Here is a 17,227-nt window from a genome sequence, read left to right as displayed (position 1 = left end):
TGTGACCTAATTTATCCTAATTCACCTTTTTACAATGGTATTCTGATTAACACAAAATACCCTGACCTAATTCACCTTTTTACCACAATATACTGACCTAATTCACCTTTTTACCACGATATACTGACCTAATTCACCTTTTTACCACAATATACTGACCTAATTCACCTTTTTACCACAATATACTGACTTAATTCACCTTTTAACCATGGTATTCAACACAATATACCCTGACCTAATTTACCTTTTTACCACAATATACTGACCTAATTCACCTTTTTACCACAATATACTGACCTAATTCACCTTTTTACCACAATATACTGACCTAATTCACCTTTTTACCACAATATACTGACTTAATTCACCTTTTAACCATGGTATTCAACACAATATACCCTGACCTAATTTACTTTTTTTACCACAGTAATTCTACAAAATATACCATGACCTATTTCACCTTTTACCACTGTATTCAACACCATATACCCCGACCTAATTCACCTTTTTACCACTGTATTCAACACCATATACCCGACCTAATTCACCTTTTTACCACTGTATTCAACACCATATACCCCGACCTAATTCACCTTTTTACCACTGTATTCAACACCATATACCCCGACCTAATTCACCTTTTTACCACTGTATTCAACACCATATACCCGACCTAATTCACCTTTTACCATGGTATTCAACACTATATACCCCGACCTAATTACCTATTTTCACCACTGTATTCAACACAATATACCTTGACCTAATTCACCTTTTTTTACCATGGTATTCAACACAATATTCCATGATCTACTGCTGGTCACTTTTATCTCAAAGTGTGTAGTTTCCCTGCATTTTACACACATTTTATGTACATGTCTGTAAAACAAGTCTAATTGTTATAATTCCCCGGCATATCTTTCTTGTAATTTTTAATTTGTTACCCAATTTAAATAAATATTTACTAATATTTTGTTGTCAGTTTGAAATTGCTATCAAACAAAGATCTAAAGCTTCCTGTATGAATTTCAAAAACAGGAATCTAAAATAAGGAAGTTAGACCGTTTGTTCTATAACAGTACTGATAGCTACAGATTACAACAAGGATGACACGACTCCCACATACAGAGGATAATGTGAATACTTACCAGGGGGAGGTAACTGGAATACTGACCAGGGGGAGGTAACTGGAATACTGACCAGGGGACGTAACTGGAATACTGACCAGGGGGAGGTAACTGGAATACTGACCAGGGGGAGGCAACTGGAATACTGACCAGGGGGAGGTTACTGGAATACTGACAAGGGGGAGGTAACTGAATACTGACCAGGGGAAGGCAACTGGAATACTGACCAGGGGGAGATAAATGGAATACTGACCAGGGGGAGGTAACTGGAATACTGACCAGGGGGAGATAAATGGAATACTGACCAGGGGGAGGTAACTGGAATACTGACTAGGGGGAGATAACTGGAATATTGACCAGGGGGAGATAAATGGAATACTGACCAGGGGGAGGTAACTGGAATACTGACCAGGGGGAGATAACTTCAATACTGACCAGGGGGAGGTAGCTGGAATACTGACCAGGGGGAGGTAACTTCAATACTGACCAGGGGGAGGTAGCTGGAATACTGACCAGGGGGAGGTAACTGGAATACTGACCAGGGGGAGGTAACTGGAATACTGACCAGGGGGAGGTAACTTCAATACTGACCAGGGGGAGGTAGCTGGAATACTGACCAGGGGGAGGTAACTGGAATACCGACCAGGGGGAGGTAACTGGAATACCGACCAGGGGGAGGTAACTGGAATACCGACCAGGGGGAGGTAACTGGAATACCGACCAGGGGGAGGTAGCTGGAATACTGATCAGGGGGAGGTAACTGGAGCTGAATGTGACGAAAAGTGAAAATCGCCCAGATTTGACTTTGTATCTACATCAAACACATGATCAATGATTTTAAAAGAAACAACTTAAATACTGATTTGCATTTAAATTTAATGGCTGACAAGTTTCAATGAATTACTGATGAAATGTACATTTGTGCTGGACTAGCTGGATTTTTAGAATCATTCATTTTACAAGGCACCATTGACCTTCGTTTGTCATGACTGTTTGAAATCATTATTGATTCAATCATTTCATCCAAATCTGTCGAGGCTTGGAATTGAACCTTATATGTCAAATTCAGTACATGCATGTTCAGTCTGTAAATCAAAGCTATATTGAGAAAATATCAGCACTTACAGATTGGCCACAAGAAACAGTGCCAAGAAAATGTTCAACCATTTAATGGAGAGTATATATCACCCTTCTAGCTCATACTGGTACACAGTCTCCCTTTAGTCTAGTAGTATAGGGTGTCCCCTTAGATAACAAAAGGTCACTATAGTTTGAGCCCAGGTACATTTTTTGTGACATATGCATGTCTTTACATGTAATTTCCACCAAAAGAAATATCTGTACATCAATTTCTTGGGGCCGATATATTCAATGTTTGATTCCAAGCCTTGTCAGAGTTGGTCGAGATGTACTTGCGATTGATCTTTTAGTCAATGTTTTGCTGTCTTCTTAATTACTATTTAGTTCTCCGATGTATATAAAGATGGCACATGTCATTAATGATATACATTTCCATTGATAGTAATGAAAACTGACTGATTCTTTTTAATGACCCAGAGTGACCTTAACCTCTGACCCCTGACCCTGAAAATCAATGTAGTCCATTGATCATGAAAGGCAGCAAGTTTCACTTAGCTTGATTATTTTCCATGGCCCAGCTTTCTATCAATTGTGCTGACTTGTCTATAACAATATTGATTTTGTAATATGGCCCAGGTTGTCCTTGACCTTGAGATTTGTGGCACTAGAAATCAATAATTCCCATATCCTCCAACGAAGGGGGGCAATTATGCCATGTTTAATTATCTACCATGGCATGATGTTCTCTGAATCGTTCTTTACACTGCAAAGATTGAATATGACCTTTGTCTTTGACCTTTTCCTCTAAACATCGATCAATGCCTCCATGCTTTACATGTGATTGACATGTTGCATATTCAAAATATATATCATGTATAATCTTTCTATGTCTACATTGCACTTCCTGTTTACCTTTGCTCTCTTGATGCCCCTTCTTCACACAACCTATACAGTACTTTCTCCCTACCCCAATGCCTTGTTCCATCTCTGTCAGTTCATAAAGAAGTCATTCTCTTTATCTCGTAAAGTGCTCCTCATTGCAAGAACTACAGGTCAGCTTTTTGTCTCCAAATGCCTTTGTGCCCTCTATACCCTCTTGTTACACCCCCTCCCCTCCAGTCCCTTACCCACTCGTTACCCCCCCGTCCCTTACCCACTCGTTACCCCCGTCCCTTACCCATTCGTTACCCCCCATCCCTTATCCACTCGTTACCCCCCATCCCTTACCCACTTGTTACCCCGCGTCCCTTACCCACTTGTTACCCCGCGTCCCTTACCCATTCGTTACCCTCCAGTCCCTTACCCACTCGTTACCCCCCGTCCCTTACCCACTTGTTATCCCCGTCCCTTACCCACTCGTTACCCCCCGTCCCTTACCCACTTGTTGTCCCCCGTCCCTTACCCACTTGTTAATCCCCCGTCCCTTACCCACTTGTTACCCGTCTCTTACCCACTTGTTACCCAATGTCCATTACCCACTTCAACGGTTACCCCTGCCTCTTACCAACTTGTTACCCCGGTCTCTTACCCAGTTGTTACCCCCGTCCTTTACTGACTTGTTATCCTGTCCCTTACCGACTTGTTACCCCCGTCCCTTACCGACTTGTTATCCCTGTCCCTTACCCACTTGTTACCCCCCTCCTGTCCCTTACCAACTTGTTACCCCCCGTCCCTTACCCACTTGTTACCCCGGTCTCTTACCCACTTGTTACCCCCATCCCTTACCCACTTGTTACCCCCGTCCCTTACCCACTTGTTACCCCGGTCTCCTTACCCAGTTGTTACCCCCATCCCTTACCCACTTGTTACCCCCCGTCCCTTACCCACTTGTTACCCCCCGTCCCTTACCCACTTGTTACCCCCCCCCCCTCCTGTCCCTTACCTACTTGTTACCTATGTTCCTTACCCACTTGTTACCCCCCGTCTCTTACCCACTTGTTACCCCCATCCCTTACCCACTTGTTACCCCGTCCCCTACCCACTTGTTACCCCGTCCCTTATCCACTTGTTACCCCATGTCCCTTACCCATTCGTTACCCCCCGTCCCTTACCCACTTGTTACCCCATGTCCCTTACCCACATTGAACCCACTATCCCCTAGCGAACTGATAAACCCATTTGAAGTCCCCTGTCTCCTATTCATTTAATACCTACGTACCCCTGGTCCTTACACACTTAGTACCTCTTTTATCTCCTTATTAGCACCCAAAGCTCTCTACAAATTTGAGTTCCCTTCCTTGCACTTTATTCAAGAGGATTCTCTGTAATCCATCCTCCCCTCTCTCTCACACTAATTATGTACCCCACTGAAGCCCCCTTCCTCACACTAATCATATACCCCACTGTAGCCCCCTTCCTTACACTAATTACACACCCCACTGGAGCCCCCTCCCTCACACAAATCATGTTCCCCACTGGAGCCCCCTCCCTCACACTAATTATGTTCCCCATTGGAGACCCCTCCCTCACACTAATTACACCCCCACTGGAGCCCCTCCCTCACACTAATTATGTTCCCCACTGGAGCCCCCTCCCTCACACTAATTATGTTCCCCCTGGAGCCCCCTCCCTCACACTAATTATGTTCCCCATTGGAGACCCCTCCTCACACTAATTATGTTCCCCACTGAAGCCCCCTCCCTCACACTAATTATGTTCCCCACTGAAGCCCCCTTCCTCACACTAATCATATACCCCACTGTAGCCCCCTTCCTTACACTAATTACACACCCCACTGGAGCCCCCTCCCTCACACAAATCATGTTCCCCACTGGAGCCTCCTCCCTCACACTAATTATGTTCCCCATTGGAGACCCCTCCCTCACACTAATTACACCCCCACTGGAGCCCCTCCCTTACACTAATTATGTTCCCCACTGGAGCCCCCTCCCTCACACTAATTATGTTCCCCCTGGAGCCCCCTCCCTCACACTAATTATGTTCCCCATTGGAGACCCCTCCTCACACTAATTATGTTCCCCACTGAAGCCCCCTCCCTCACACTAATTATGTTCCCCACTGGAGCCCCCTCCCTCACACTAATTATGTTCCCCCTGGAGCCCCCTCCCTCACACTAATTATGTTCCCCATTGGAGACCCCTCCTCACACTAATCATATTCCCCACTGGAGCCCCCTCCCTCACACTAATCATGTTCCCCACTGGAGCCCCTCCTCACACTCATCATATTCCCCACTGGAGCCCCCTCCCTCACACTAATCATGTTCCCCACTGGAGCCCCTCCTCACACTCATCATATTCCCCACTGGAGCCCCCTCCCTCACACTAATCATGTTCCCCACTGGAGCCCCTCCTCACACTTAATCATATTCCCCACTGGAGCCCCCTCCCTCACACTAATCATATTCCCCACTGGAGCCCCCTCCCTCACACAAATTATGTTCCCCACTGGAGCCCCCTCCCTCACACAAATTATGTTCCCCACTGGAGCCTCCTCCCTCACACTAATTATGTTCCCCACTGGAGCCCCCTCCCTCACACTCATCATATTTTCCACTGGAGCCCCCCTCCCTCACACTAATTATGTTCCCCACTGGAGCCCCTCCTCAAACTAATATTCCCCACTGGAGCCCCTTTCCTCACACAAATCATGTTCCCCACTGGAGCCCCCTTCCTCACACTAATCATATTCCCCATTGGAGCCCCCTCCCTCACACTAATTATGTTTCCCACTGGAGCCCCCTCCCTCACATTAATTATGTTCCCCAGTGGAGCCCCCTCCCTCAAACTAATCATATTCCCCACTAGAGCCCCCTCCCTCACACTAATCATATTCCCCGCTGGAGCCCCCTCCCTCACACTAATTATGTTCCCCAGTGGAGCCCCCTCCCTCAAACTAATCATATTCCCCACTAGAGCCCCCTTCCTCACACTAATCATAATCCCCACTAGAGCCCCCTTCCTCACACTAATCATATTCCCCGCTGGAGCCCCCTCCCTCACACTAATTATGTTTTACTTTACAGAAGCTTCCCTGTGTGATCTATCAACTCCAATAAATCTTCCCTATACCTCCATATGTAGCCAACCTGAAACCACTACCCTGCAATACATGAATGGCTATTGATTATTGTCAGTGCTCCTATTACACACATATCCCAGCAGCTGAAGCAGGGTGTGATCCTCCGACTCATAATTACTGCTCCATTACTTGTCATTATCCACTTTTCTATAGACCACACAAGCTCTATATAAAACCCCAGAAATTTGCCGGAACATAAATGTTGACAGAACCCATGATGACGTTATTGGAGCACTTAACATTACAATAACCATCTTACCTATTAACGTTATTTTACATCACCGCCATTGAACTTCTAAGTTAAGCTTTACGTCATCATTTTCTACTAAAACAGAGCTGTGTCTGAATATAGAAAACTTCATTCTTGTTGCTGATGCCTTATAAAAACCTGACCACAGATCTGGACATTTGCATTAGACACAATTGTTTTAAAGATTTGTTTTCTTTTTTGTTTTTGTTTTTGAGATTCCGAGACAAATATTGCAAAATTCAAATGATACTTATATATATATGTACCATAACTGTGAAAAAACGAAGTGTATGAATTATGAAATCCAATATTGAAAATCATGAAATTTATTGAATTCTGAGGCTATTACAACTGATCCCATCTAGATTTTGACATTTCTTTGGGCCTATTTAGTCACATTCCAGGTAAAATCAACACTTTAGACCTATACGCATCACTGATGAGTCCAAGAAGGACAAAACAGCTGTATGGACCAGTTTGATTTATTTATTGTTCTATTGTACTGTTCTAATGTTGTGTATGTCTTTTGAAAAATACTTTGAAGAAATCATTTTATCATGAGAATGATGAAATACACTGTACAAGCACAACATAATGACACAATTTCTTTCTCAAGAGGCCCAAAGGGCTAACATTGCTGAACATACATCATTAGGATTTCCACCTTTAACAATATTGTATTTTACAAAAAACAAGAGGCCCAGGGGCCTTAACGGTCATCTGACTCTAAATTAAAAACCTTATATAATTGTAGTATGTATTCTCTGTAGCAAGTATATAGTGGCACCGTTTGCCATGGTGGCCATCTTGGATTTCTGACAGACCCAATAAATAACAACACTTGGTAAGGACCATCTCAGGATCATTTCTGGTAAGTTACAGCTGAATCACATGGGGGAATTTGAGAAGAAGTTTAAAATAGGCATTGTTCAGGAAAACCATGATTGCACAATCATGTTACAAATGGCCGCCATGGCTGTCAAGTCAATGATTTTACGAGGCAGAAAAATATTAACACTTTGTTGGCCCTCCTTCCTTAAAATCCTCACCAATTTCCAACTCAATGGCACCAGTGGAACTGAAGAAGAAGTTTAAAATGTTTTTTCAAGATGGTTGCCATGGTGGCCATCTTGGATTTCTGGCCGACCCGATAAATAACACTTGGTAAGGGCCATCTCAGGATAATTTCTGGTAAGTTAGGGCTGAATCCCATTGATGGAATTTGAGAAGAAGTTTGAAATAGGTGTTGTTCAGGAAAACCATGATTGCGCAATCATGTTACAAAATGGCCACCATTGCTGCCATTTCAAAGTTTTCACGAGGCCGAAAAAATAACAACACTATGTTGGCTCGCCTTCTTTGACATCCTCACCCATTTCCAGCTCAAGGGCACCAATGGAACTGGAGAAGAAGTATAAAATGTGTTTTTCAAGATTGCGGATATGGCGGCCATCTTGGATTTCGGACCGACCCGAAAAATAACAACACTTGGTCGTGATCATATCAGGATCATTTCAGGCAAGTTGCAGCTCAATAGCATTGGTTGAACTTGAGAAGAAGTTTAAAATGTGTTTTTCAAGATGGCGGCTATGGCGGCCATCTTGGATTTCGGACTGACCCGAAAAATAACAACACTTTGTCCGGATCATATCAGGATCATTTCAGGCAAGTTTTAGTTTAATAGCACTGGTGGAACTGGAGAAGAAGTTTAAAATGTGTTTTTCAAGATGGCCGCCACGGCGGCCATCTTGGATTTCGGACCGACCTAAAAAATAACAACACTTGGTCAGGATCATATCAGGATCATTTCAGGCAAGTTACAGCCCAACAGCACTGGTGGAACTTGAGAAGAAGTTTAAAATGTGTTTTTCAAGATGGTGGTTATTGCGGCCATCTTGGATTTCGGATCGGCCCGAAAAATAACAACACTTCGTCGGGTTCCTCTCAAAACATTTCAGGCAAGTTTCAGCTCAACAGCACTGGTGGAACTTGAGAAGAAGTTTAAAATGTGTTTTTCAAGATGGTGGCTATGGCGGCCATCTTGGATTTCGGATCAGCCCGAAAAATAACAACACTTGGTCGGGATCATATCAGGATCATTTCAGGCAAGTTTCAGCCCAACAGCACAGGTGGAACTTGAGAAGAAGTTTAAAATGTGTTTTTCAAGATGGCGGCTATGACGGCCATCTTGGATTTCGAATCGGCCCGAAAAATAACAACACTTGGTGGGGATCATCTCAGGATAATTTCTGGCAAGTTTCAGTCCAACAGCACTGGTGGAACTTGAGAAGAAGTTTAAAATGTGTTTTTTCAAGATGGCGGCTATGGCGGCCATCTTGGATTTCGGACCGACCCAAAAAATAACAACACTTGGTTGGGATCATCTCAGGATCATTTCTGGCAAGTTTCAGCTCAATGGCACTGGTGGAACTTGAGAAGAAGTTTAAAATGTGTTTTTCAAGATGGCGGCTATGGCGGCCATCTTGGATTTCGAATCGGCCCGAAAAATAACAACACTTGGTGGGGATCATCTCAGGATAATTTCTGGCAAGTTTCAGCCCAACAGCACTGGTGGAACTTGAGAAGAAGTTTAAAATGTGTTTTTTCAAGATGGCGGCTATGTCGGCCATCTTGGATTTCGGACCGACCCGAAAAATTACAACACTTGGTTGGGATCATATCAGGATCATTTCAGGCAAGTTTCAGCTCAATAGCACTGGTGGAACTTGAGAAGAAGTTTAAAATGTGTTTTTCAAGATGGCGGCTATGTCGGCCATCTTGGATTTCGAATCAGCCCGAAAAATAACAACACTTGGTGGGGATCATCTCAGGATCATTTCTGGCAAGTTTCAGCTCAATAGCACTGGTGGAACTTGAGAAGAAGTTTAAAATGTGTTTTTCAAGATGGCGGCCACAGCAGCCATCTTGGATTTCGGACCGACCCGAAAAGTAACAACACTTTGTCGGGATCATATCAGGATCATTTCCGGCAAGTTTCAGCTCAATAGCACTGGTGGAACGTGAGAAGAAGTTTAAAATGTGTTTTCAAAATGGCGGCTATGGTGGCCATTTTGGATTTCGGACCGACCCGAAAAATAACAACACTTGGTCAGGACCATCTCAGGATCATTTCTGGCAAGTTTCAGCTTAATCCCACTGGTGGAACTTGAGAAGAAGATTGAAATGTGAAAAGTTTACGCACGGCGGACGGCGAACGGCGGACGGCGCACGACGACGGACGAAACATGATGGCTATAGGTCATCCTGACCCTTCGGGTCAGATGACCTAAAAATTTAAAATGTAATAACAGTTTTATTTAACTATATATCTGAGGGTTGATTGATAAGTTGTGAGCCTCGTATTGAAGGAGGTACTCAAGGATGTTTTTTTTTAATTCCTACTATTCTCTGACTATATAGGGCCGTGTACCCAAGGACTGGTCTCATTTGGTTAGTTTATATCGACGAGGTAGCACTTTAAAGTAAACAAGACAAGCAGCTTTTGCAAAATGGACCAAATCAGTGAAAGAGCAGTGATCCAATATCAGCCCTTGTACCTTTATAACAAGTCAGCCTTCAGAACATAGACATTCGGCTATCCAGCACTTTGCTTGATGTTTTTGAAAGCTCGCAAATTAAGTTTTCAATTTCTGTTTGTGTACAAAACAAATATATCATTCATACCAAACTGATGAATATTATTCCTAACTATTTATATCTGCTTTGTATCTGGTTTTAAACAGAAAATTAATCACAATTCAGACAGATTTGACAGGACAGAGTATATATTACATGACCAGCTGTTGTGATGATACAATATGTTTCTGACATTCAAAACGCATGACAGATTATGCAGTGTAAGATTTGCTACAAGTATATACAACATCTGTCGATACGTACATGTTCTTCATAAATAAACCAAAATAACCTATCTACTACACTGATGTACCGTCTAAGTGAATCAGAAAGGAATTTGAACTAGTGCTACCTTGATCTTCACTTTACTGTAGCATGTGTTTTTTCAATTGGGAAACTATTTATACATGTTGAAGACTTGTGGAAAATATGTAACTTTATCTAGAATTCAAATTCTTCTTGTGGAGTATCTTTATTTTGGGTTTATTTCGTTTAACCAACATACCGTGTATTTTAATTTTATGCCAGAAAATAAACAAATTTTCAGGTCACATTTTTGATATCATTCAGGATCATACAGAAATCCTTTGTGAATGATCATGTGTCTTATTTAAAATTAGATACATTTCATATTTTGATATTACTCTGTATGTTTCTTTAAAAATTTCACTTAACTATATTTATCTTGTTTTTAGAAATAAAATCTATAACTGGTTGGCATGCCTGTTTATTGAATACATTGCCACACCTCGTAGCATGAGACAAAATCTATTTTTTAATCATTTTATTGTCTCCCGAGAGAAAGGCTGAATTCCTGTATTTTCACCATTTTTGTTAACTCAATAGTTTTTTTCAGAAGATTTTTTTGTGATTTGGCTTATTTTGCGAGCAGATGATCAGTTGGTCAAAATGGCAGCTATATGACACAGGCTTCACGCGAAGCTCTCGCTAAATGTCGATATTCATGTCGCCAACCAATCTCCCTAATTTTAGGCCAAAATCACTTAACATAATTATCGATCTCCCTTATGGTCTCCAAAATATACAGCATGGATGCTTTTGTAGTTCAGCAAAAATGCTGACAAATGAAAATACCAGATATCGCATTTCATTGTCTTGAAATAAGCCCACCCCTCATTTTGTGTCATATCTTCAGTGCTGGCCCCATGGGCCTATTACAGGCCCTATAGGCCTATTACAGGATATGACACAGTAATCACTAATTACATCATGATCACTAATTTAAACATCGTAATTACCTTTTCTGCTGCTTCTGGGTTATCTGGATTCTTGTCAGGGTGGAACCGCAGTGCCAACTGTAATGAATGGAAAAATGTTACTGAGAACTCATCAAGGATTTAATTAACAAAACTCATATTTAAAACTGATAACCTTGTTAATCTGGACACAATTTATTGTGACACTTATAACCTTGCTAATCTGGTCACTGTCTTTTCTGGACTGGTAGCCTTGCTAATTGGACACTGTCTTTTCTGGACTGGTAACCTTGCTTATTTGGACACTGTCTTTTCTGGACTGGTAACCTTGCTTATTTGGACACTGTCTTTTCTGGACTGGTAACCTTGCTTATTTGGACACTGTCTTTTCTGGACTGGTAACCTTGCTTATTTGGACACTGTCTATTCTAAAACTGGTAACCTTGCTAATTTGGACACTGTCTTTTCTGAAACTGGTAACCTTGCTAATTTGGACACTGTCTATTCTGGACTGGTAACCTTGCTAATTTGGACACTGTCTTTTCTGGACTGGTAACCTTGCTAATCCGAACACTGTCTATTCTGGAAATGGCATCTTTTTTTCTGCTCATTGTATAGAGTATAAATCCTTCAACCTGTATATTCTGGTTCCAAATTTCTCTTTGCAAACAACAATCTAAATTGCTACAAAACATTGAGAAATTCAAAGTGAAGGTAATTCTACCTTTTTTTGGTGCCTAGAATAGAAAATATATTCTCTGATATCAGTCTTGGTGGTTGGTCGTTTGTTTATTTACTTGCTAGGTCTTTTGCCCCATGAACAGCTAGGATCATTTTGAGGTGGGGTCCCATTGTAGTAACTGGTGGCTACCTCCCCAAACAAAATACAGGGTAAAGTGTCTTGCTTAAGGACACAGCCATGAAAGCAAAGATTGGTTGGTAGATCTAGAGGATAAGTTACATGTACCATGCATGTCAAAAAGAATGTATAGCAACAAAACTATTTTGAAAATTTTAATGACATTGCTTATTTCGAATTTATCGTATTATTGAATTTAAAAATAAAACAGATAGGTACAAGTAAACTTCTAAAGTATATCACTAAGTTATGATGTAGGTTGCTTCCATTCTTGTTTCTTACAATTCACACTAACAGATCTATGCACCACTCTCATATAAAAATGGCACCTTTATTAATTAAACTGCCAAATAATTCAGAGCCGTTCATGTTTGGTTTTTGACAAATTATACTGTATATATAATTTAACAAAGAAAATATCCTTACTGGTATATACATGAAAATCTATAAAACACTTAAAACATGCAACATCATGAACTATTGATTTGGAGCTTATTCAGACATACAAAATGTATATACATGCATACATAATTCTTAACATACATGTACATACGTTTAACACATTAATATGCTAAATTCCTGCATACTGTACTTTATTTCAAAAAGTCTGGCTCCATTCAAAACATATTTTAAATTCAAAACAGAAAAAATATTTCATCACTGAGGCAATTTTCTTGTGAGAAATGTTCATGCAAGGTTAAAATTCTGATATGAATTTACAGGAAATTAATGCCAAATTTAATATTTTTATTTAAATAAAGTGAAAGTTTCACTGACAACATTTCATGACACAAACATAAATTTGTTAAATATTTCTAGAATACATTTTATCTTTAAATATACATATATACGGTATGTATAAAACATATCTTAGATTATCAATTCAACAATTGGGATGGACAGGAGATCTCTACTTAGTTAAAGTTTAGTTTGAATCTGAATTCATGTATTTCTAAAACATTCCAACAATAAATTGATCCGATAATTACTTCACTTCTATCTAATGAAGACGATATATGACTGATATTTTGTAAGTGCCTTTGTGTACAGTGTTATAAGCTCCTATTCCCACTAAACATGTAGTCATGCACAAAAATGTTTCGAGAGATTAGGTAATTGTATTTTCATTGACATTGAGCAATAATTGAACCATGTACAATAGACACATGCAGATCTAGACATGCACCTTAATACAATTGAAATACACAAAAGACTGCATGTGATCCGTTGTCTGATAACACTATACCATAACATTCCTGAATAATTGGTATCAGAAATATTCTACCTTTAAGACTAATTACCTTCTATTAACCCGACATTCCTGTACAATTGGTATAAGGAATATTCTATATAACTAAGCCTTCTATAAACCTAACACTCCTGTACAATTGGTATAAGGAATATTCTATATAACTTACCCTTCTATAAACCTGACATACCTGTACAATTGGTATAAGGAATATTCTATATAACTTACCCTTCTATAAACCTGACATACCTGTACAATTGGTATAAGGAATATTCTATATAACTTCCCCTTCTATAAACCTAACATTCCTGTACAATTGGTATAAGGAATATTCTATATAACTTACCCTTCTATTAACCTAACATACCTGTACAATTGGTATAAGGAATATTCTATATAACTTACCCTTCTATAAACCTAACACTCCTGTATAATTGGTATAAGGAATATTCTATATAACTTACCCTACATACCTGTACAATTGGTATAAGGAATATTCTATATAACTTACCCTTCTATAAACCTGACACTCCTGTATAATTGGTATAAGGAATATTCTATATAACTTACCCTACATACCTGTATAATTGGTATAAGGAATATTCTATATAACTTACCCTTCTATAAACCTGACACTCCTGTATAATTGGTATAAGGAATATTCTATATAACTTACCCTACATACCTGTATAATTGGTATAAGGAATATTCTATATAACTTACCCTTCTATAAACCTAACACTCCTGTATAATTGGTATAAGGAATATTCTATATAACTTATACTTACCCTTCTATAAACCTGACATTCCTGTACAATTGGTATAAGGAATATTCTATATAACTTCCCCTTCTATAAACCTAACACTCCTGTATAATTGGTTTCAGGAATATTCTATATAACTTACCCTACATACCTGTATAATTGGTTTCAGGAATATTCTATATAACTTACCCTTCTATAAACCTAACACTCCTGTATAATTGGTATAAGGAATATTCTATATAACTTACCCTTCTATTAACCCGACATTCCTGTACAATTGGTATAAGGAATATTCTATATAACTTCCCCTTCTATAAACCTAACATTCCTGTACAATTGCTATAAGGAATATTCTATATAACTTACCCTTCTATAAACCTAACATACCTGTACAATTGGTATAAGGAATATTCTATATAACTTCCCCTTCTATAAACCTAACATTCCTGTACAATTGGTATAAGGAATATTCTATATAACTTCCCCTTCTATAAACCTAACATTCCTGTACAATTGGTATAAGGAATATTCTATATAACTTACCCTACATACCCGTACAATTAGTATAAGGAATATTCTATATAACTTACCCTACATACCTGTACAATTGGTATAAGGAATATTATATATAACTTACCCTTCTATAAACCTGACATTTCCTGTACAATTGGTATAAGGAATATTCTATATAACTTCCCCTTCTATAAACCTAACATACCTGTACAATTGGTATAAGGAATATTATATATAACTTACCCTTCTATAAACCTAACACTCCTGTATAATTGGTATAAGGAATATTCTATATAACTTAGCCTTCTATTAACCCGACATTCCTGTAAAATTGGTATAAGGAATATTCTATATAACTTACCCTTCTATAAACCTAACATACCTGTACAATTGGTATAAGGAATATTCTATATAACTTACCCTACATACCTGTACAATTGATATAAGGAATATTCTATATAACTTACCCTTCTATAAGTATAAGCCTAACATACCTGTACAATTGGTATAAGGAATATTCTATATAACTTACCCTACATACCTGTACAATTGGTATAAGGAATATTCTATATAACTTACCCTTCTATAAGTATAAACCTAACATACCTGTACAATTGATATAAGGAATATTCTATATAACTTACCCTTCTATAAGCCTAACATACCTGTACAATTGATATAAGGAATATTCTATATAACTTACCCTACATACCTGTACAATTGGTATAAGGAATATTCTATATAACTTACCCTACATACCTGTATAATTGGTATAAGGAATATTCTATATAACTTACCCTTCTATAAACCTAACATACCTGTACAATTGATATAAGGAATATTCTATATAACTAAGCCTTCTATAAACCTAACACTCCTGTACAATTGGTATAAGGAATATTCTATATAACTTACCCTTCTATAAACCTAACATACCTGTACAATTGATATAAGGAATATTCTATATAACTAAGCCTTCTATAAACCTAACACTCCTGTACAATTGGTATAAGGAATATTCTATATAACTTACCCTTCTATAAACCTAACATTTCTGTACAATTGATATAAGGAATATTCTATATAACTTACCCTACATACCTGTACAATTGATATAAGGAATATTCTATATAACTTACCCTTCTATAAACCTAACATTTCTGTACAATTGGTATAAGGAATATTCTATATAACTTACCCTACATACCTGTACAATTGGTATAAGGAATATTCTATATAACTTACCCTACATACCTGTACAATTGGTATAAGGAATATTCTATATAACTTACCCTTCTATAAACCTAACATTTCTGTATAATTGGTTTAAGGAATATTCTATATAACTTACCCTACATACCTGTACAATTGGTATAAGGAATATTCTATATAACTTACCCTACATACCCGTACAATTGGTATAAGGAATATTCTATATAACTTACCCTTCTATAAACCTAACATACCTGTACAATTGGTTTAAGGAATATTCTATATAACTTACCCTACATACCTGTACAATTGGTATAAGGAATATTCTATATAACTTACCCTACATACCCGTACAATTGGTATAAGGAATATTCTATATAACTTACCCTACATACCTGTACAATTGGTATAAGGAATATTCTATATAACTTACCCTACATACCTGTACAATTGATATAAGGAATATTTTACCTATATAACTTACCCTACATACCTGTACAATTGGTATAAGGAATATTCTATATAACTTACCCTACATACCTGTACAATTGGTATAAGGAATATTCTATATAACTTACCCTACATACCTGTACAATTGGTATAAGGAATATTCTATATAACTTACCCTACATACCTGTACAATTGGTATAAGGAATATTCTATATAACTTACCCTACATACCTGTACAATTGATATAAGGAATATTTTACCTATATAACTTACCCTTCTATAAGCCTTTCTAATTTCATCGTGGGTGGCTTCCTTCTTCAGACCAAGCAGTTCGTACAGGGAATTCCCTGATTTCCTGTTCAAATATACACAATGATAAACTTAAAGCCTTTTGATTAATTTCCTTAGAAGAAATTTAAATATTGTTGTTCCAGATTTAATCTTATATCTATGCTAATGTATTACAAAATATAAAGAAAATATTGCATGCTACTCTTAAGATTATTGTACTTATATGTAGTTAGGATATACTTGAAGAGCTAGCTCTGAAAGCAAGTGAAAGTGCTTGTGATTTTATGGTTTGTTTGTGTGGGTTTTTTTATTATCATTATTATGTACATTCATCACAATGACATTATTTACCTTTAATTATATATATATATAGTCTCTTGATTATGAATACCTGTGAAGAATCTTTAAATTAAATTTCCTAATTTATCGTATTATATATTATATACTAGACTTCAATTCAGGTTTGTACTTTCATTACAGTATTAGAAATGATTTGTAAAACAAATCTTCTTAGTTGGTAACACAAAAATCATTGTTT

The 17,227-nt window shown here is 38.4% G+C and overlaps 1 protein-coding gene across 2 annotated transcripts in view; it reads right to left on the bottom strand.

Annotated features, from left to right (window-relative positions):
• Window positions 1–17,227, bottom strand: part of LOC117336453 (dnaJ homolog subfamily C member 5-like) — a 33,561-nt gene that overhangs the window by 11,137 nt on the left and 5,197 nt on the right. For both annotated transcript variants that reach the window (XM_033896972.1, XM_033896973.1), the window contains exons 2-3: window positions 16,672–16,753; window positions 11,394–11,450 (exon numbers count right to left, since the gene is read on the bottom strand). In XM_033896972.1, the coding sequence (XP_033752863.1) occupies window positions 11,394–11,450; window positions 16,672–16,753 (139 nt within the window). The remainder of the gene's footprint in view (window positions 1–11,393; window positions 11,451–16,671; window positions 16,754–17,227) is intronic.

This window comes from Pecten maximus, chromosome 10, assembly GCF_902652985.1.
Source record: "Pecten maximus chromosome 10, xPecMax1.1, whole genome shotgun sequence".
NCBI classification, from domain to species: Eukaryota; Metazoa; Mollusca; class Bivalvia; order Pectinida; family Pectinidae; genus Pecten; species Pecten maximus.
The sequence above is the reverse complement of the archived record's forward strand: the minus strand, read 5'-3'. Positions and strand labels throughout refer to the sequence as shown.